This window comes from Tyto alba, unplaced genomic scaffold (assembly GCF_018691265.1).
Source record: "Tyto alba isolate M040663 unplaced genomic scaffold, T.alba_DEE_v4.0 Super-Scaffold_21, whole genome shotgun sequence".
Taxonomy (NCBI): Eukaryota; Metazoa; Chordata; class Aves; order Strigiformes; family Tytonidae; genus Tyto; species Tyto alba.
Window position 1 is genome coordinate 17,745,711 of NW_024881295.1, and position 22,582 is coordinate 17,768,292.

General features: G+C 42.4%; 1 protein-coding gene across 6 annotated transcripts in view; it reads right to left on the bottom strand.

Annotated features, from left to right (window-relative positions):
* The window catches only part of IQSEC3 (IQ motif and Sec7 domain ArfGEF 3), a 104,496-nt gene that overhangs the window by 54,374 nt on the left and 27,540 nt on the right, over window positions 1-22,582 (bottom strand). For all 6 annotated transcript variants that reach the window (XM_032986109.2, XM_032986113.2, XM_032986116.2 and 3 more), the window contains exon 2: window positions 4,474-4,554. In XM_032986109.2, the coding sequence (XP_032842000.2) occupies window positions 4,474-4,554 (81 nt within the window). The remainder of the gene's footprint in view (window positions 1-4,473; window positions 4,555-22,582) is intronic.

Below are 22,582 nucleotides of genomic sequence, written 5' to 3' on the forward strand. Positions count from 1 at the left end.
TTTCAACCCTGATCTAAGCAACAGTCTCCCTCCTGGAAAGTGAGGAAATATTATGGGGAAATATGAGCAGAGCTCGCCCAACTTTTCCACAGGTGTTTCCATAGATGTTTCAGAACCTAGCTCTTCTGCTCAGAACAGATCCAAGCCCTTCCAGAAGACTCTGTTCAGATCCCCAACATCTCCTCTTCCTTGGAGGACTCAGTGTCCTTTGCCTTAAAAGTGAGTCAGGTCTTATCTGTCGTTCTTCCAGATAGGAAGGACCTTCTCTCTCCCACAAATGCAGGTGGAACATCCTCCCTTCCCAGAGAGCTATCTGGCATCTGATCCTGCTGTTCACACAAATGTACCTGGATCCCATCCAGTCTCCTTTGTGACATGATCCTTCAGCCCTCCAGTGCTATCCTCATGTCCATTGCCAAAGTAGACTGCACCAGGTGCTTAAAGTTTTATGTAGAACTTTTCCCATCACTGGAGCAGAGGTGATTTGCTGCTGATTTCCTATTCAGCACCACAGGCGAGCCAGAGGCAGGCTCCGAAACGCTTATGAAAGGCAACTGAATGAATATACCGTTCCCTCCAATTGTGACTCCATCATTTCCTCTCATTACTCTAATAGAAACAAATCTTCCTCATCTCAGCCCTATTACCTCACACAAAGGAAAATGGTATGTAATCCTGTTAGAGTTGGGCTGCTGCTGGACACATTTTAAGGTCATTGTTCTGGGATGCCAGTCTCCACTGTGTGAGACTGGGCGAAGTGGGAAATGCAATTACTAGGCTATTCAAATTCCTAGAATGAAGCCCTGCCGTTAACAGGCAGAAGCCAGCAAGAAAAAGAGCAGTTTCTTTATGAATTATAGGGTTTGGCTAAATGAGAGTTTAATCAGCACCTCAGTAAAGGAACTGCCATCCATGGAGTCTCCTCATTCCCCTCAACCTGATCTTTGGCATCCCCAGCAGAAGTCCAACCTGCAAGACGGGTTATGGTCATGAAGCCAGTGGTGTACAAGTCCAGTGGAGACAACAGTGGTCCATGTCCGGGATTTACATTGTACTTTGAAATGGGGAAGCCCTAAGAGTTCAGCAACAGGAATGTGCCAGCTGCTGCCACCACCTCATACTGTACTTTGGCTCTGAGCTTCTCGAGGGCAGATTCTGGGATCAAATCTGTCTGGCTGCTCTGGCTGGTCTCTCTTGCAGTCAGACAGTCACTCTTCTCACTGCCTTGATGCCCCTCTTATCATCACCTTCCCTGCTGTGATGCCCTCCTGCTGCCCATGTTCCCTCAGACTCCCAACGGACTTCTGTCCCACAAGATAAGGCTGGATTCCTGCTGAAAGCAGGACCATCCTTGCAGGTCCCAGAAGAAAGTGATGTGGGCTGATGTAAGGTTCCTGGTAAAGGAGGAGAAAGCAGCTCATCACCACTGTAGTCTCCAAGTCCCTTGAAGAGACGAGAGTCACTTCCCTGTTTATGCTCTTTATTAGTCCCTATTCTCTTTAATCGGCTTAGACTGATGAGCCGAGGCAGCAGTAGGGATCAGCCGGGCTGTTTAATTAAAGGATTGCAGCTCAGCCCTGCAGTTTGGGGGTTTGTGTAAATGAGCTGCAAGTACATTATTTAATCTGCTGTGCAGAGAGGAGTTGGGGCATTAATGAAGCAAACTCTAATTAAAACTAGATGGCTGATGGTTATTAGTAGCATCAGTTCTGACAGGATTTATCTCATTTAGGGAAACGCCTGATCATAGAGGGGGGAAAGAAAGAATAAACCCAAGATGGTTTATCAAATTCACCACAGCACCATTTGTGACTCTCTGTCCATTCATCAGGGCTCAGAAGAGCTGCACAGGGAGCCCCTGTGTCCCAGGCTCTCCCTTCAGGAGCCCTGATGAGCTTATTTAGGGATGTGCCTGGCTCACCCAGGAACTGATTGCCTATTCAGGCTGTCTGACCCACATATTTCAGTCTTGATTGACTTTTGTTCTGCCTCGGTTCAATGGGGGAGCCTGTTTATGATTTGAGCAGGGTGTCAAGCTCTGTAAATGATCTGATGGGCTTCTCCCAGCAGCATTTGCCACCCCAGAGCAGCGTAGCTATCAGCTATGGACATCAGCTCCATGGTGACCTTGTGTATTTCCCTCTCTGCCATTTTTTTGCCCTTCTTACTGCATTGTATATTGAACTTCAGGTATGAAGGAAGCCCATGGCTGACTGCACAACCTTGGCAGAGGCTTGGAGGTATTTTCTGGCCAGCATAAAGCTGATGGATGAGTTTAATAGTCCTGCATGTGCTCTGCCTTTTTTCTGGCACAGTGTGGGAAGTCAGGATGGTCTTCTCACCTGAGACAGTCACATAGCAATATCACATACTAAAGCTGCTCTGTTTCAAAAAGCAAAAATTCTGTGTGCCTGTTTCTCACCTTCAAATAGCTATGGTGGTTTCAACCATCTTTATCTCTACATAGAATATAGTGTCACACATAGACAAATTCAGGGCTGCTGTTGGGGTCTGGGGGCATTAGCAATGGGGAGGACAAGAGAAAACCTTGGGAAGAAAAGTAAGGAAAGCAGGAAGCCTGCAGAGTGGGACAAGCTACAAAAGACATAAAATGGACAGACACAGGTCAGTATGAGAAGCTCTCTAACTGGAAGCCCAGATGAAACATGCTGTAGAGGTCGTTGTTCATCCCCACTTCTGACTTCCCTGGCTCAGACTCATCTCTGGATGCAACTTGCCAAAGTGGTTAAATTACTGAAACAAATTATTGCTTCTTCTTCAATTTACCTGTAAAACCCCAGGTGAGAAATTTGGTGGTTCCCAGCATGAGGAGGGCAGGCAAACTCAGGCTCAAGGGATGGGTAGGGCCTTTGGGAGTCTCTGGGACAAACGGAAGGCCTGACAATCAAGGCCTGTCAAAGATCATGAAAAAAATGACCCTAAAGCTTAATCCACTGTAGGAGTGACAGCCTTGTAGGATAAGAAAATGCTAGAAACTAAGAGAACTGGTCAGAAATAAGGTGGAGGCTGGGACAAAAACGGGGCAGGGTCAAGTATCAGCATATGAAGACAGAACACTGTGGCAAAATTGAGCCTCTGTTCAGACAAAATAGAGCACATATCCAAAACCCTCTCTCTCCAGAAATGTAAGGGAGAGGTGGCTGTCCCTACCACAGAGACCTCTGCTGTCTCCTTCTCTTCCTTGCCAGAACCTCCCCTTCTGTCACAGGGGTGCAGCTGCAGATGTCATGCAAACCTTACCAATGCTTGAAAGCCCTCAGCACAGATATCATGGGGGCTAACCCTTCCATCTTCATAAACAAATGGACAGGAGGGGTCCTGCTCCAAGTGTGGCTGAACCCTATTTTTGAACATAAACACACACACACAAACACACACACACGCTCTCTTCACAGTTGTCCAGCATTCACACTTTTCCTTGGAAGGAAATCAGAAACCACAGTCTGCTCCAGTGAACAGAACAAAAAAGAGAAATACCATTTTAAAAATGCTGCAGCCTCACTACTGCAGTTCATCTGCCCAATTCTGCCCAGAGCCCTCCCTAGTAACTCAGGCTTCTTATACAGATGCCAAAGGTCAGATTGAAAAATCTAGCAGCATGATGAGGGAAATCTTTAAAGAGAAACCAGTTTGGAGTTGACAGAAGGGTGATGAGGCATGAGAAAAAGGAGTAGGTCTGTGAGATGGAGGTGTAAGAAGTTGTGAGAGGAGAAGATGGCAAGAACAGAGGGACAAAGCCGAGCATGGGACCTATATGCAGTATGTGCATCTCAAGTATTTTTGAAGCTCCTTGGTCCCCTTGGTCTTGGCACTGATGTCATTCACTGATGAGGGGGAGCTATGATAATTGCTGATGTACCCACACCAGGCTGCACTGGATACAAGTTGGTAAGAGTTAACAGTACCTGTCTATAACTGTCCTTCACTGACAAGCTCAGACCATTTCAACATATGTAAAACTGCTCCCCCTACCCTATCTCAGGGCGTGAGGCACAACCCTGAGTTTGGTGACTTTTGCTGTAGCTTGAAGGTTATGAGTCTATACTGGTGTCTGTCTAGGCACCTTATAATGTGGGCTAATTAATTTGAAGGAGAAGAGTGAAGCATGCATATATCAGAATATGCAGAAGAGCAAGAGAAGGTACAAGAATTAATATGGGTTGATGGAAGCAGATGTTTGAAGAGAGGCTGAAAGTATGTTTATAGAGGTGCATGGGTGTGTGTGAGTGGAGACCAGAGAGGGTGTGTGAGCAATTACACAACGGTATGAACAGTAAGCATTGGGAGGTAAAAGAGAGGGATAGCAGTGCAGGAGGCATGGGACATAAGGGAGGATGGAGGAGGATGGAAGTATATAATGAGTGAGTTTTGTCTGGGGCAGGAAGATTAGTGATGGATGATAAGGAAGTACGGGATAGAAAAGAAAAGGTCTTGCTGGCAGCAATTTCCCACCTTGGTGAGGAGTCTGGAAATGAAGGCTTCTGCTCTGCATCAGCTGCTGGACAACAGAACTGGTGTAAAACAGTTTCATTCCTGCAAGAAAAAACAAACCGTAGAATGTCAGCATTCAGATCAGTAGAAAATTCAAGGGACAATGTCTTTCCCAGGGTTCTTCCAAGGGGACAGTGACTCCCAGGGATTCTGAAAGAGAAACCTGATTATTACATGAACGTTTTGCACTCCAAGGTGGTGGGGAGCAGGAGAGAAGGGGGCTGACAACTCTATTTCCCTACCTACCTGTCCTGTTGATGATGTCAAACTATAGAGGATGGGGAAAAAGTGCCCAAATAAAAAGTTTTTCTTATATCAGTATCTATTTCATGATCCCATACATCTCACTAAAAACAGTTTTGCGTGTCTCTAATTTTTATTTCTTTTGGGACACAAACAGCTCTGTAGATGTGTTTCCTTCAATGTTTCCTATATATTGTAATGCAAAGAAGTTGATTTTTTGTTGACAGTGGCTAAATTAACTGCAGACATTTCTTCTGAAACCTCTCTAGAGCACAGAAATGGCCTCATCACATCAGCACTGGGCATTACCAGAAACAGCAGCAGAAAACTGACAAGACACGCACAAGTAGTGGGGCTGAGATCATGACGAGAGGAAGAGATAAGAGCAAAGAAAAGCAAAACTGTAAGAAGTAACAAACCTGAGCAAAACAGGAAAACAAATACCATAAAATGTGTTTATTAGATAAGAAAGGCAAAAGAATTCACCCAAAGAAAGAAATCCTAGACCAAACTTCCAAAACTGCTCACTAATCTTGAGTGACTTGTTCTTGGGTCCCTTGTCTAGAAACGTTTGTAAAGAGCCTGGTTTTTGGTGTTGGGCACCTATCACAGCATTGGAACCCAGTAAGAGCTGCTCAGCACCTCTGAAAATTAGATCCTTTTAAAATACCTCCAGGGAGGCCCTTGAGGTGTCATAGGCAGCACAAATCAGCCAGCTTTGAACACACAGACCTCCATCTATGAAAATGAGTCATTAAAAAGAAACAAGTGTCAAGGGGGGAAAATACTAGGGGAATGGAAAAGAGAATTAAAAGGGGAGAAGAAAAGCAGGGGAGATAAAGCAGTCTGAATCCTCAGATGGTATAAAATCACTGTCTCCAAGTCAGTGGAACAGCATCTAGAGCTCTGATCTCAGTGCTATTGCAGAGACCCAAGGCTCAAATGGGAAAAACTCCTTTCAAAAATACTTTTGCAGGTTCTAACCCAGACATAAGCAGTAAAGCTAAGTCTCCTGGCTTGTCATGGGATCTCAGATTCTTCTAAAGGCCCTGACACACTTTACATCACTCTGAAATGTGAAGCTTATCACCTTTGTCTTTCTCAACATCTGACAGACATGGCCACAAAGATAGTTAAATTAGAATGATGATACTGTTCCCAGCCACCTCCTTCCAGCCTCCCAGTTAGCTTAATACAACAAACTGTTTAGTTCTTCCACTTCCTTGGCTTCCAATGCATTCTCAAAAGGAATCTTTCCTTAGAAACAACAGGATTGGCAGGAGCAACACAGCAGGGGGAAGATGAAAGCATTAGCTTTACTGCATGGACCTTCGCCCTTGGTCCCTGCCTGTGACATACAACCTGCTGGGAAAGAGATGACATGTTTGCGTGACATATCAAATTCATCTCCTGGTCTTCCATTTCTGTAACTACCCACCTCACATCCCTTCTCTCCTGCCAGCCTAGTTATTGCCGGTTCTCACTATGCTGTTTGTAATTTAAACTTCTCAGGTGGCAAGTACCTATCTGACTGGTGTGTCCATAAATTACTTGTGTTGTCTTTTTAATGAAGAAAACGGTGGGATCATATCTGAGTCTATGTTCAAGCAGGCTCTCACAACTACTCCAGCTCCTACATCTTGTCACTCTGCTTCCACTAGAATCTGTCAGGAATTTTCTGATAAAATTTTGGTTTTGCATAAAAACACTGATTCATCAAATTTAAACTCTCGGGTGAAAACATCTTGGGTTTGACAAAGATTCTTCACATTATGGGGCTTTACCTGGATTTCCTGGCAGGCTGCTGGAGGGCTATGCTTCCATATCTCATGTCTCTAGAGCAGCCAAGTAGCCCCTCAGAGAGGGGCCATCAGGTTTTCCGCTCAGATCTTTGTTCTGCCCAACTCCCAAAGCAGCAACGCTGGGAGCTGGCTAGCCCAAGAAGTGTGGAGCACCCACGCCAAGGCAGTCGGCTCTGGAGCAGCCCTGGAGTCACAGACAGTGCCAGCTGCAGTGTGGAAATGCACAAGGCTCTCAGCTGGTTCAGCAACAGCCTACATTCGTTCTGAGGAGCATGCTTGGTTTCAGAAGTATTATATATTGGCATTTCCTACTGAATTTCATCTCTACGGGAATCACTGGGAAAAAAGGGCCTACTTCCGGATAAAAGTAACAACATATTTTGAAATCATAGAATCACTTAGGTTAGAAAAGACCCTTAAAATCATCAAGTCCAACTGTAAACTTAACACTGCCAAGTCCACTACTAAACCATGTCCCTAAGCACCACATCTACATGTCTTTTCAGTACCTCCAGGGATGGTCACTCAACCACTTCCCTAGGCAGCCTGTTCCAGAGCTTGACAACCCTTTCAGTGAAGAAATTTTTCCTAATATGCAATCTAAACCTCTTCTGGTGCACCCTGAGGCCATTTGCTCTCATCCTGTCACTTGTTACTTGGGAAAAGAGACCAACACCCACCTTGCTACAATCTCCTTTCAGGTAGTTGTAGAGAGCAATAGGGTCTCCCCTCAGACTTATTTTCTCCAGACTAAACCACTCCAGTTCCCTCTTCCACTCCTCAAAGGACTTGTTCTCTAGGCCCTTCACCAGCTTCCAAATGGAATGTTCAAAAAAATGGACACCCCAAATTTCAGCCATTTCTGATCTCAGCACTTCCCTAAATGAACTACATTGTTCTCTGCTTTTATTCAAACAGCAGATGCATCACTCCAATTCGTAACTACACATGCAGAAAACATACAACAGGGAGGGAAAACTTAATGAAAAAAGAGGAAGGAACAAGGACAGACAAAAACCTGAGAAATAGAAGCCTGTTTATAGATGAAATGCCTTGTTAGTTCATTATCAGAATAGAAACACAGAGAAAAGTAAAGTGGAAAGAGAAAGGAAGAGTGAAGTTACAGGACTTTAGGCTCAGTCTCCTGTGGGCATTGTAAGAAGAAACATCTCACAGATACTCTTCAGAGAATCAGTATGCTCTGAGCACTGCAGCTGCACAGTCAGCGGTTGACTCTGGTTCTCATGATTTTTCATGTGTGTTTAGCACTAACCTTGGGTATTTTCTGCCCAAACCAGAGTCCTCCTGAACCTCTGAGATTCCAAGATCTCTGGAGTAGTTGCATATCTTACATACCACTACCAGATGCTGATCACGCCCACAGGCAGAAGTCTGCCTCCAGGCTGTTTGAGATCCTTGAGTCTCCCTCCAGGGGCCATGACTCCCATGGAGAAGCCAGGAGGGAGGTGGTGAGGAGCAGAAACTGCCCGATAGGGGTAAATATATGAGGTATAAATGGATATTCCAAGACTGTGCTGAAAGCTCTTCCTCCGACTGGGGGCAGGGAAGGATATCACTACTCCTATGAAATCTGAGTAACCCAAATGCCCAAGAGCAGTTGGAGCTCTGGGTCTATTTACATTCTTCTTTTATAGTTTGCTTCTCTTTCTCTTTTTTGCTACCCCGGCATACACCACAGAAACTAGGTTCCACCTTGGACACCATCCCTGTTCGTTTTCCTCTTTCTTTTCGTGTCTTGATCTTGCATATATCTGCTATTTTGCAAATCCATGCCCTTGCCTTTGCAGCATAGCATGCATAGCACAGACAGGAGCTGGGAGAGGTTACGGAAGAAGTGGACGTGTTCCCACCCTGAATCAACTGTATTAATTGCTATCTGGACAAAGCAGCTCTCATTTGGGTGCAAAAGGGAAGTGTCCCAGGACCTTACTATCACCTCTAAGACTAAAATAAGTGTGCTAGAAAAGAAGCTGTCTTCTTAACTGTGTGAAGTCTTCAGGTGAGATGTTATTTTTGTTATTGTGATTCAAGAGGGCCTGACAGAGTTGTAAAGGCTGGTGGCTACCTGGATTTCATTCCCCTGTGGTGTTTTCAACCTTTACAGCTTTAAAGTGAGACTTGAGACACTTAGTATCTGTCTGAAGTCAGTGTAAGACTTCTGATGGTGGTTTGTTGTTTTGTTTTGTTTTTTTCTTTTCTGTGCTTTCCTTTTATTTTGTTTTTAAACAAATCTTACTTCATAAGTCAGACAGGCTACATAAAACTTGAATGTGCAGCCTCTGAGGAGTTAAACACCAGAAAGCATAAGGCTTGTTTTGCCTTTGAAAAACAGGGAGGAAGACAATGTGTTTTCAATTCAGTGACAGTTGATTCAGACTCATTACTTTGGGATGCTGATCTGTAATTTTTTTCTTTTTAAATACTTCAGGTCAGTGTCAGTGGTCTACCAATTAAAAGGGTAAGTCCAGCACTTGCTTTTTTGCATTTCTGTCTCTTCCTCTATGTCCTCTAACTTGCCTTTCTCACACTTTCAAACCATCACAGAGATTAACGTTAAACAAACACTGTTGTGGGCAGATTAGGCAGGTGATTGTGGAGAGAGATGATTTCTCCTGTCTGTCAGGATACTGTTGAACTCTTCTGTTTCCAATTTATTGCTTTAAAAGCAGACAAATTATTATCTCTTGGGCTGCACCCTGATGTAAACTTGGAAGGGAAAAGTCAGAAAGAAGAAAAGGTGCTCTGGGTGAGTGAAGAGGAGTTGGATGATACAAAGAGGAAGAGGCTAACAGAGAGGAGGAAGCATGCTGAAGGGCCTGTTGAAGTAAATGTTGCCAGCAGTATGTGAGTTGTGTGTGGAGGCGCAACAGAGGACAAGGGCAAATATAGATGCAAAAGGAGGACTGGGAACAGTCTGAGCCTGTCAGTGCCGTGCTCCATCTAGCTGGGACACATGCTCCAGAGGCAAGGATTTGACAGTATAGACCTATCTTAACTGCAGATAAAGCTATGATTGGCCCAGCAGTAACGCATGCTGTCAATTGAAACATTAACCCCCTCTCCTCTGAGAGAAAACAACCGACTGAATTTTATTCAGTTGTCTTTAACATTGCTTCTGACAAGAGGTATCATCCAGCAAGCTGCCTGCAGCCTCAGTGCGGGTATCTGTGAATGAACTGTCTGGCCACAGCAATTCCTGCTCTGTGATAAACTTTAGAGAGGCCTGTGCCAAACCTCCTGGCTAGCACAAGCTGTCTGTAGTCAGCTCAGGAATTAGCTCTACTTTTATGGCTTCTTAGAAAGTTGGACTGTGCTGCAAAGGGGCCCCCTGACTCATGCTGCCTTGGGCTTTACAGCTATAGATCCCCAAGAGCCAAGCCTCTTTTCTCTTAAAAACTGGTGTTGTAGAGGGTACAGGAGTTGAGCTTCAAAAATGGAAAGTCTCTGTAGCTACCTAAGTTGCATATCACAGGGACAAAGAAGTGCAAAATTTCCTAAAATTGCCTTAATGCTGTATCTTCCCTTCAGACAAGTGCCTGGGGCTTTATTTTCATTCAGTGTTGTTGCCCATCCTAAGCATCAGTGCCCACTAGTTCAGCAATGATGATAGCTGTTCTGAAATAGAGATGCTTGTCTGCTGAGAGCTATATTACAGTAAACAAGTCTAACACCTTTTTCTTCCTCTCCTGCTCCCCGCAAAAGCAAACCCCCAACCCAGACAGCGTACGGAAAACGGTGGTACTCCTTGCTCTCCAACAGTCAGCTTTAATTAAACAAATATCCAGTGTGACCTGCGCCCACAGATAAAGAGCAGCTCTGTATTTTTCCACATGAATGATTTCAGACTACAAGAAATGCCAAAACAAGACAGAATGAAAATTGCTCTCACTACGAGTACACAAAGCGTGCTTCTCTCTAGCATGCTGCATCACCCCTGCATCCCACTGTGACTGCTGCCCTGGTCAGTTATGTAGGATAGCTGACATGGCCCCTACTGGAAGAACAATGAAGATCACTGGGTTCTCCAACTGCCAGTACTTGCCTAATCTCTGTAGCCTGTACTTGGGCCCTACTGGCCTGCATATTGAGTAGCCTTGCCCTTGGCCCAAGTGCACACCAGTTCTTAGAAACCCGACAATGCTGAAAGGCAAATGGTGATCCTTCAAGCAGTGGTCTATCAGTAAGTAACTAGTCCAACTCTTGCAGACTTTATGGTTTCTCTTTAAAACTCCACCTTTTGAAGAAATGCTAAAGGCTTTGACCAACAGTCATTGTTTTTAGTGCTGGATATCTCAGCTTTCCTGGAATCTTTTGTTACTTGTCTCTATCTTGCATTTTTTTTTGGATAGCTGCCAAGCGAACAGATGGAGTCACAGAAGTTCATGACCTAGAAGGGGAAGATTAAAGGCAGAAAGAGTAGAAGGAGAATTGAATTAATCTCAGATGAAGTTTTACTGGCTGTTATCTTTCCTAAGATGAGGACTGGGGAACTACAAACAGGAACTTTTTAGCAGTACTAAGTTTATGAAAGGCCAGTTGCATTGTCTTCTGACTCCCCCAAAATGTACAGCTTAATGCTACCTACCAACGGAGATGTGACACAACTTAGCTAAGGTTAGTTGCAGGCTTTACTCCTTCTATCATCTCCCCTTCTGTATTAGATCTATTTCTGACTCCAGTCATCCGGGAACTGAGAGCTGATGAGGCGGTGAGATCTGGAAGAGGCAGTGTTTCCAAAAGAGTACCTTCTAGCAACTAGCTGTTTCTCCCCCAGTTCTTCACTCTCCACTCCAAAATACTCTTACTAAAACTTTCTAGCTGTCTTAATTACTCATCTCGATTGTATGTCATTAGACTGGTGTTTTGGAGGGAGTTGAGTATGGTCAGAGTTTATGTCGTAAGGAAACCATACGTGCTAAAAATAAATTCAAGGTAATTTCTGGAATTTAAGTTCTTTAACTCCTTGTAAGTGTGATGGCCTCCTCATTGTAATGGGATACTGTTGATGGCAAGAATTTTACAAGATTCAGAGAAGAAGTGGACATTTTAAAGACTATCCTATGAGAATACTTAACGCAGATCCTTCCCAAAGTCAATGTATATGACTCAAACTTTTCAGCATTAGAAGAAGGCTTATGGGTATCCCATGGCTATCTACTGTGACTCTTGATCTTCTCTCTTGAACGTCTGATGCTGGCTATCTCTGAAAAACAGCTACACAAACCAGATTCACAAATCTGACTGTCTGAGGATTCCTGTGTTAAAGGGCAAGGGACTTAGCCAAGATACTGAAGTATAGGAGTGCAACAAGACTGAAACTTTCATTTTATTTTACATTCCCAGTAACTACAACAATCCCAACCTGATTGTCCCTGGGATGCATCTTAGGAATGGACTGATGTAGTCATCTTCTCTAAATTGTTAAAGATTTTTGTATTCAGTCAAAAAATGTCCCAGTATTAATCCCCAAAGAGGAGAATGAGACTGAAGCAGTCTGGAGTCAGATATGCATGGTAGATTGCTGAGGATGAAACTAAAACAAATGAAGCAGGAGGAAGAATTGAGCAAAAGATGACAGGAAGATGTTTTGGAAACTGTGTGTGTTGACCCAGCAAACTCTTACGAAAACCTTTAGCATACTTAAGCTTTATTTCCCCTTCCCTAACCTCTTAGCCTCTGCCTTTTCTGGGACTCCACATCTGTTGGTTTTATGGCTATAGATTTACTTTGCTCTCCAAAGTCATCGCTGCTTCGACTCCCTCATCAGAAACATCCTCTCAAGTGGCAGTGACTATCCTCAGTCCTTTAGCGATCTGGAAGGTGAGTGCCATATTTGTAAAGGGCTTGCATATGCCACTATAGTCTATACAGAACCACTTTATATCTGTTCCACATACTTTTCACTGACTCTCTGGTCTGTTGCCTTACATTACAGGGGTAGAAGTTCATAATGTATCTATGTGCACAGTGCCAGTTACATCATTCAGATCAAGGATTTTCTTGTTATTTCAGAATAGGGACTGCCTAGCTCTGTCTGCAACCCTTCACAGGCTTAGATATCTAATTAATTGCATGAAAAAAATGAAGATGTATCTAGAGGATATTTAGCTGCCAGCTCATAACTACTGCCTACAAAAACAAATTGCTGAAGAAACTCCCTGGCAGTGTCAGCATGATGGGTGAATGTATAACATACACATACATGTCCAGCCTTGCCAGGGTGCATGGTAGCTCTTCTTTCAGTCCACCTGAGTGCCTACCATTCCACAGCTATTTCTTTAGCCTTCTCAAAGTTGTTCTTCTTTCTTCCCTCCTCCATCCCCCAAAGTCATGCTGGGAGGGGTGAAGAGGGGAGACCTTACCAGGAGCATCTATACTCTCTGCTTGCCTGCCAAAAATGAAAAAACAAGTGTGTTTTGTAGTCTGGAACTTGGCCTGCCTTGAACACCTCATGAGTGTTGGAGATAATGTCTTCTTCCATGGTGTTCCTCTAGAAATTTGATGATCAAAAGATCAGAGCTCATCCTCTAACACCTACTTAGCACCTGCTTAATCAAAATATTGTTTCTTGATACAAATTCATTTTAAGTCATACATCCTTTGTATAGAATTACTATAAATTTATTTTTCTAGTGCTAGGTGATGGGATGAAGATGGCATCCCCAATGACAGCGTATTTCCAGTTTCTCAGCAGAATATGTTGTTTTTAGAGACCCTATAAAATATCTTAAAACAAATTCACCTCAGAAGTATAAAATACCATATGCATACACACTGTTTGGAAAGTGAAAATTCAGTGTGACACGCTGACGCAAATGTGTGTCTTTGAGCTATTGTGGGTTCTTCAGAACAGCACAGCTTGGAAGGATAAGCACAAGGCACTGTGCTGAGGAAATGGAATTTCCTGTGTTGGAGGAAGAAGATCCGAGCCAATGCTGCTGTGATCTGATCTTTTTTTGGTTAACCAGTTGGGTGACTATAACAGATATGTCAAATATGCCATTCATTTATCACCATCTGCTTCCAGGGATGGAGATATTAATGCCATATCTTCCTGAACAGTTGGTTTCTCAGCTTACTTTAGTCCATACATGTGGCAGGCATTTCTCCTGTACATCCTTACTCTTACCTTGAAGAAATTTTTGGGGAAAAGTGTGGGCATGATTGGCAGATGACTACATGTATTTCAGAGAAAATTTTGTGTGTTTTCCACCAACTTCAGTGTGAAGAACATGACTGGTGGACAAATGTGTGTGGATGTGTACTGAAGAAGTTCTGAGCATAAAGGGAAAAGGTGAGCTGGCATTCATGAGTCAGAGTCAGCAACGTGTCTGGGAGATGGTGAAAATGAGCTGCAGCCTCTTGTGTTCTGGCTCAGTGAGGTCTGCTCCTCTGCCATAGACCCTCTTTTCTCTTGTTGGTGACAGGCTACTTGACAGAAATTTCCTTACCCAACGATCTAGGCTCCAGACATCACTAGCAAGAGTAAGGAAGATTGGAAAGATGTTACCTGTGGATTCACTGTATTCAGTGAAAATCGCTGCTGACAAGTCCATTTTGTTACCCATAAACACTTGAAAATCTAACCCATTTTTTAAGCCTACAAGGAGTGGTTGGGCTAATTGCCATATTTCCCCTACATGCTAGAAATGGGCAAGAGCAGAAAAAGGAATGGAACATGCCCCAGGAATCAACTGGAGGAAGAGAATCCAGACTGGTCCAGTCTGCCAGATAATCTCCTTGTGATTGCCAGAAGCAAAGTCTGGGGCCAGCTTTTGGACCCACTTCCAGCACTTCTCATGTTAAGTGGTGCATTACTCTTTGTGCAGTTTTGTGGCTCTTGGTACTTCAGCTACAGTAGGATGAAATAACTTGCTTAAGGTGAACTAATGATGACACACTCACTGTCAATTATCTGTGGACTGACTTCATTATAACCAGAGTCAGTCTAGGTGACAGAAATTGTCCACAGAAGGAAACTTAAGATCAAGCATCTACTGTACAAAGAAAGTCTGATTCTTAAAACAGTAAACATACTGTATTGCATACACATGCGTTGCCTTAATATAAGGCAGAGGGTTGAAGAGATTTAGAAATAGTACTCAACTTAGATGGAACAAAACATTCAGATTTGGGACACATGAATGGCCTGGGAGAAGCTAGCATTGCTGAAAGCTCTCTGTAGAGGGGTACTTGTATCTCTGGTGTAACTATGCTGGTGTCTCTTAGAGAATTACTAGTTGAGGAAATACTTTTTGGGTTTATGGGGGGGTGCTTCTCATGCTCTCATATTTGCCCAGCCGAAATGATTCACTCAGAAGATTCTCTTCTTGCTATTAATTTCCTTCCTAAGGCACAGTAGGAACAGGGATGAGGGAAACGATTGTACTTGCTAAACAATTCCCAGGAAGAAACTTCCAGGGTGAAAGAGAGTTTGTCATCAGCTGCCAGAGGGATGAGGGGGGGGCACTTCTACTGAAATGTCTTCCAATCACACGTCAATAGGGAGTCCATTCACTCCATCTAAATTGGATTTCTCTCCTCCAGAGGAAAATCAGCCACATAGAGCATGGCTGTCTGCTAATTGGATTGGTGCTTTGTAAGCACTAAGAGGAAGAAGGCAAAGTGGCCATGATGGGAGGAAATGCTGTGTGTTGGACTATGCAATAGCCCAGTGTGCACCACCAGTCTTGTTTAGATACTCTGTCAGTGCTGGAAACTGTTGATGACTTATTGTGATAGACAAGTCACATCATTTGCTCTGTCTTGCTAACAGGATGAATAGTGATACACAGGAAAAACAGCTACTATATAAAAGAGCAATCTGATTTTCTAAATGCATGTGCACAGCTAATGATGTGGAGAGGATCCTCTAGTGACACATGCAACACTCACCGGGAGTGAGCAGAGGTTTAATAAATTGTAGCCAAAACTATACTTCAGATATCACAACTAGGAAGCTGCTACGTAAATCTGAAGCATGTGTGAGGGGGAGTTTGTGTAAGTTCCTGAAATAATTTCAATTAAATAATTACTATAAACAGAAATTGTATTGATTAATTTCTTAATAGAAAGATGGTATATTAATACAAAACTACTTTTCCAAGACAACATGCGACCTTTTCCAAGACAGCATCCCTCACTTCCACCTATCTTCAATATCATAATTTCTTTTAAAGGTTATATATGTAATGGAATAATTACATGTCTGCAGATGCATGCTGATAGCGACCTTCTGTAGCTTTGAAACATCTTTTCATACCTCTTCTGTTTTTTACTATACAAAGGCCCTTTCTTCTTTATTCGAATAATAGATTTATAACTACATAAAATGGAAATAGCTGGCAAAAGTTCACTTTTAATTACACTGATGAGCATTCTCCAAATCCCCTCCAGTTCTTCATATGATAATTATAGTTTGCCAGCCTAATACCAATGAGTACATGGTTCCTCTAAAGAGATCCAGAACTAGCACTCTGACTGAATGCTCAGCTAGCAGAGTAAACACCTTTTTTCCTCTCTCCTATTTTGGGTTAATATGTATGAACACTATAAAAAAGCTAAGGCTTGTGTTAGTGAAATTGGCAACCCTTTTTGTAATTACTGGTACTGTGAGATATAAATGGAATTTAGGTCTCTCCCTCAATAAGAATAAATTATTTTTACTTTCTGAATACGTGTCAGAATTGGACTCAGTAGAAGGATTTTTGTTATGACTGAGTATTAGAACTGTTTTTAATCAGGCTTAGACTTCTTACTGGCTTCTCACTCACGTGGCTCATGTTTAACCCTTGTACAGGAAGACAGTCCTGGGATTTTCCAGAGGCTACAATCAAACTGTCCCTCAGCACTGGAGAAGTGCTGTTCAATAATTCAGAATCCCATAAACATGCAAATTAGCTGCATGCACAGAAATGGCTCACCACTGAGCAAATCATGCACCTGAGCAACACTGTCTTCTGTAGACTTGCCCCTGCATGAAAATGCATGTCCAGATTTGCTGCTTGTATGACTGCAGTTCTGTGCCCCTGCAGGCAGCTCTGTATTCAATGCTGGACACCAGAGTAGCATGACATTGAATTGCACTAGCTATTGAAGACAAGCTTAAAAGCTTCTTACTGTCAACTGAGCCAACACACTAAATTTAAGTAGTGATTTTATTCTGCATACTCACCAAAGATTATTAAGATTGTTCCATGGGCTAAATCCTGCTGCCTAGTACTGAGTTGCTCAGACTCTACTATGTATCAAGGCTTGATGCAAAACAGTTTAACAAGAGGAGTGCAGTTGAATGCAATGAGAAGGAACATGGCTTGGCTTGGCTTGCAGAAGGCTGTTTCAGGCCCTTGGTTTGGGGCCTTGGCTATGGAAACCCAGTTATTACCAGACCTGCAGGTATCTGGGGCTATTGCATCACTGATACCTACAATTGAAAGTGGAGTAGTTTCCTAACTGAGAAGGACAGGGAGAATTAGGAATGAATAACCAGTCACAGGCTCCTTGGTCGCATACACAGGAGTAAATTTTGCTGTTCTCTGATGCTTCAGAGCTGAGCTGCTTCTGCTGTGGGAAGGGGAAGAGCAGAGGAAAAGGTCAGAACTAGTTGCAGAGCTGACTCTAATGCCTCAGGGTACAGATAGGAATAGTCATTATTGTTTCAGGAGAAATTTAATTTCCCCATTTCCCTTCCACACACACCCATGTGCTTCCACCAGGGCCTTGACATATAGAAAGTAGACAGTGTTCAAGACTGCTTGTGGACACAGCAGCTGGTTGACACCAAGAGCAGCTGGATTTACATATGTAATTGCTCTGGAAGAAAAGTATCATTTGACACTAATGCAAGTGGCTAGAAGATGAAACTTGTACAGTCAGTACTTGACCATCACAGATACTTGGTTTTGGGTTAAGAAGAGATTTCACAGTTTCTTGAGGCTTCATAAACTCCTGACCTTGCTAAGGTAGCAGAAGAGCAGGTGGAATTAATGAGGTATCCTAAGATTTGGAAAAGCTATAAAAGTTGTTTCGTTTCCCCTCTTAACTGCTCAATAATTCCTGGGATTTAAAACCAGTAGGACATACAATGTACTGTCAAGTCAAATTACCAAGATAGTGATTATTTGGTTAGTCTTAGTCCCAGGAGTTGGATTATTTTATACTCCCTGTCTGGTGCAGCAACACTGGGAAAAAAATCACTACAAAAATGGAGAAAGCATCACTTCTTAAACTGATGCCTTGCATACACTAATTGTTCATCCATACCCTATCTCAGAACTGAAATACACAGCTTACACTCATAGACCTGGACAAAAGAGCAGCGCTTCAGTCAGTGACTACGATAGGAACCTATACAGCCTGCATTTGCAATCAAACGTACAGCTCATCTTTAATGAAATGAGCTACTTATGTCTGTCTATACTACTGGATCTCTCTGTAGTGCCTTACTGCACCCATCTTGTGCCTTGTGGGGAGTCTTAACTTGCTAAAGCATCTTACTTACAAAACCATTACTGTTCTCTACTTAATAAGCTCTGAGCTTCCCATCATGTGCTGGAGTCCTTTGTTTCCTTTCCTTTCTTTGGAAAGAAAAAAATATATAAGGTGTGGTTCTGGAAACAATAAACATAAGAGATTTTTCAGTATTACAGGAGCCTGATTTCTGCAGAGATATTTCAATAAGTTGCAAAAACAGTTACTAGAAATCAGAGTAAGGAGCTGTGGGACTGATAATGTTTCTGCTCCTGAAATAAAATGGCTGATGAGGGCCTTCTGAACTTTGTAGTATTTACAGCTGGGCAATCTCCTCTAACAACTGAGATTTAACAAGTTTGCTTCAGTACGCTGGTGCAGACAGGGCTGTAGCATAAGCTGACACCATGAGGCTCAGCATAAGCTGGCAGTGCTATTTGTGCTTTCACACTTCAGCTGTGAAGCTACATCAGTAATGGTTCCAGACCCTAGATGCTGGGATGTGACAATACTTCCCAGCTTGGGAAGAGGCAACAGCAGTGGCAGTATCTGCACCTGTGGTTGCTTTGGCACTTGGAGCTGTTGAAATCTTGATTCTTGCAATGAAGTGATTCTGCCTAGACTCTACTTTAGCCCTGGAAGCTGTATGGTGGGGGAAATTCCACTTTTGGCAGCTGCTGTTATGTATAAAAAGTGTGTAGTGCATGAAGACATCCCAGAGCTGTAAAAAAGGTGTTGAGAAAAAACAATGAAGCCTCTCACAGGAAAAACAACCTGGTAAAAATAAGATTTTAATCAAACAAGTGTCAAACAGTGAGAAGCACAGAGGTAGAACCCTGGATTAGAAAGGACAGACATTTCCTTCCTGTTATCTAAGGCAAGAACAATTATTGCACTCCTAGGCTAGAAGGGTCAGCCTTGCTTGTGGCTGAAACACAGCCCCTTGCATCCAGGGAGTAGCTACACATAATAGTTGTTCTCCGGGCAACTCCAGAGAGAACAAATTGTGACAGATTCATTAGTCACTGGCTTTGTTTCATGGCGATGAAGTAGAGCTCACTCAATGTGCCATGGAGACTAAATACCCTCCCTCCTGTGCTAGGAAGGGTACTCTGCCTCCAGGGTCATCTAGTTCTATGCTGTTTACATGCAGCTCTGCTGCTCCATCCCAGTCCTACCCTACAGGGAGATATGATTCTTCGTGTCTTGTGCCTTGAGTCTGGATTGCCAGAATTCCTGTCTTCCCACAGCTGCTACTTCCTCTTTTAAAGGATTACTACCTGATTCCCTACACAGTTAGCACAGACCATCATGATCACACAGCAGAAATATTCTTGAAATATATGAAGGAGTGCTGTCCTGAGCTCCTGCCTGTGTGTGCCCTCGATAAAGGCAGAATTTGAGTTGCAGCTGCAGACCACTATTTAGTCTCTACAGGCTGTGGACTCTGACGTCATTTTGGACAGAGATCTCGGACCATCTGTAAAGTGAAATTCTTGCTAGACAGTCACCAGTCACCTGATTAAAAAAAAAAAAAATCAGAAGAGAATTATAGTGGAGGGAAAGTAATACTAAATAACATCCATCCTTGCAGCAAACTGACAAAAACACCTAAATGGGATGAGAAAGGGGCATCCTCTTTATTTTTGAGATAAAAGTTGTTCTGCCTTGTTTGCAAATCCAACAAGTAAGTAACACTGAGACAAACCTACCTTTTACACACTTGCCTTCTATTTTAACTAGAAAGACATCTCCTCAGGACTTTCCTTATCCCTGCATCCTTCCTGGTCATAATTACTTCAAGACAATGGCCAACATAATATCCAGACTATACAAGAATATTTGTATTGATAGCTCCATGTTTCTCGGCTGACATGTCCATCAAATAGTAGATCTCCCAGCTCAGTCTAAACTTAACTCTCATTGTATTTTATTCCCCTTCTCATTGTACCTGTCCTAACAGTTGTTTCTCAGCCGAATGTTGACTGCTTTCACCACCATTCTAGTCAGTACTTACTCAAGCCATATAAACTCATACTTTTCTGTTTTGTTTTGTTTCTCCTTCTACCCACCATATTTTCAAATTAAGCTTGATGCTTAAGGAAAGGGCAGATTCTAAAGACTTTTCTCTTCCCCTTGCAAAGCTCTCCTCTGGTTAACTGTGGTATAGACTGCTTTGCTATTTCACTCCATGACTTTCTGTCTGTAAAGGGCAATGTCATACTTGGCTGTGTTTTATTCATTCTGTTTCTCCTTTATTCCATAATTTGAAGCATATCTTCCAAATTTCCAAGATCAGGGTAATTGATGCCACTGTGAATATGAGGGCATTTGCTTGGGCTTTGCATCTTTGTGTAGAAAAATTTAATTCCTTCACCCTTTTAGGCATGTTGAAAACCACAATATCTTTTTTCCAAAGTAAAATAACAGAACAACTGGAATACGTAAGACATTTCAGACCCTGTTTCTATGTCCTCAGCTACTAGGCACTTTAATTCCTGTATCTCTAGGAACAACCACTGCCTTAACAATTTTCCTTCTTGCATACCACTTGTCTCTGCACTATACACTACTGAGACAGTGAAGATCATATTGCCAGAGTTTTGATCTAGCACAGACAGGGCTCACTTGGAAGAATATGTTGGGATGTTCCAGAGCGATGTTATTTTGGAACCTGTAAGGTCTTAGAATAGCAATAATTTTTCTTTTCTTGACAAAGTAATGCTCTTCAAATAACTTAAGTGAAAGAGACTGTCTTTCTCTTCAGGTTTTATGATAGCAGGACTTGGATTCTATTCCCACATTCGCTTCCAAACAGAACCCATTCTTAGTTGGATGGAGGCAGAATTTCCCATCTTGAAAAACAGGTTGTATTACAGATTGGAGTCTCATGGTTAGGCTGCACTTGTAACGTACCGCTCTTTTCTAGCATTTATTGAGATTTCATAGTGATTACTGTCATAGGACAGCTCAAGCCTCTTTGCAAAACTGCTGAATTGTATAAAAGGCAACAATAGAGAAAAAAAATAGTTTTTTTGCTGCTTCAGCCATGGGGTGTAACTGTATGTCATGATTCAATTACATGTTTCAGGTACCACTGTTAAGATGTTGTCAGGAGTAGTCAGGTTTCGCTGCTTACATAGCTGAAAATGCCTAACTGGTTTGTGTGTTTTCAAGATATAAGGTTATTTAAAAAAAAAAATAATAAAAATAATCAAACCCATGGTGAATTTGTGTTACAGTGAAATTAAAGTACTGATGGGAAACTGGATTTTGTGGAGAAGAATCATCTAAAAGGACACTTAAGGCAAAATACAACCCTACTGTAAATGTATTGGCATCAATGGCATTTACATAGCCTATGCACAGATGGATCTGGTTTGGAGACTTGTAGCTCTTATCTGATCAACAAGTTTAATGGGAACGTCAGGCCTCGATATCAGGAGAAGGAGGATTCTGTTCTTATACAGTAGCTAGGCAAATGACATCGAGTCATTTTATAATTTGTTTTTATTCACTCTGTAGCTGTGTGAATAAAGTGAAAATCAATGAATAATATATTCAGTGAACTTCATGATATTTCTTAATCTAGAATCAGTTTGTCCAACTCTATTGGAGAACTTAATAGGAGCCATGGTAATGTTTCCATGCAATCCATTTATCAACAGTTCTGAGACAGAATGAGAGATTCTAACAAAGGATAACCCAATAAAAGATACACCATAAATAAAATATAATCAAAACATAAATGTACTAGGAGATTCCCCATAAGCAAAGAGAAAGGATTCCAGAAGACCAAAAGGTTTCCAATGATGCACAGAAGGAAATATTCTGTATAGACTCCAAGGTACAGAACATAAGGGAGGAGTTTGGAGGCCTCTATGCAATTTTTACTCTTTTCAGAGGAAACATATAATAACTGCTATCAATATGTTAGCCAGAAAGCATAAACACAGCTTGTAATGTCTTTGACTACCTACTTGCTTGTGTAGGCATTAATTCTACATCTAATCATCCTTTGTCCTTGAAGTTTTCTCAAGGCAGAATGGGTTTGATTGAAACAGAATGTACTCTGGAAGGCTATATGCAATCCTTTAACATAACACTCTTAAACCACAAACCCTGGTCTTATTAAACTGTTAGCGCTTCTGGTAGAGTGAAAAAGACAGAGAATGCCCCAGAACTGTGATAAGGCACCACATGAATACTGTTTCCAAACTTTTTAATCTTTCCCAGCACATACAAAAGAAGCAGCTGGCCAAGAGTAAGGGTTGAAATGGAATCTGATTGTTATTCATCTGGGATCTCCTCCAACTCCCACTAAAACAGTATTTCCACTGAGTTCGTATATGATCTGATTTCAAGTCCCATGCAGTGAATCCTAGCCAATTCAGCTCTTAAGGGTTGTCCTGACTCAAATGCTAACTATCTGCATTCAAATGAAGGCTCTTCCTACTTATGAAGAAATCTTATTCTTGTGTCTGTTGCATGAGAAATGCCATTTATTACCATTTCAAGCAGAATCAGTAAACAAT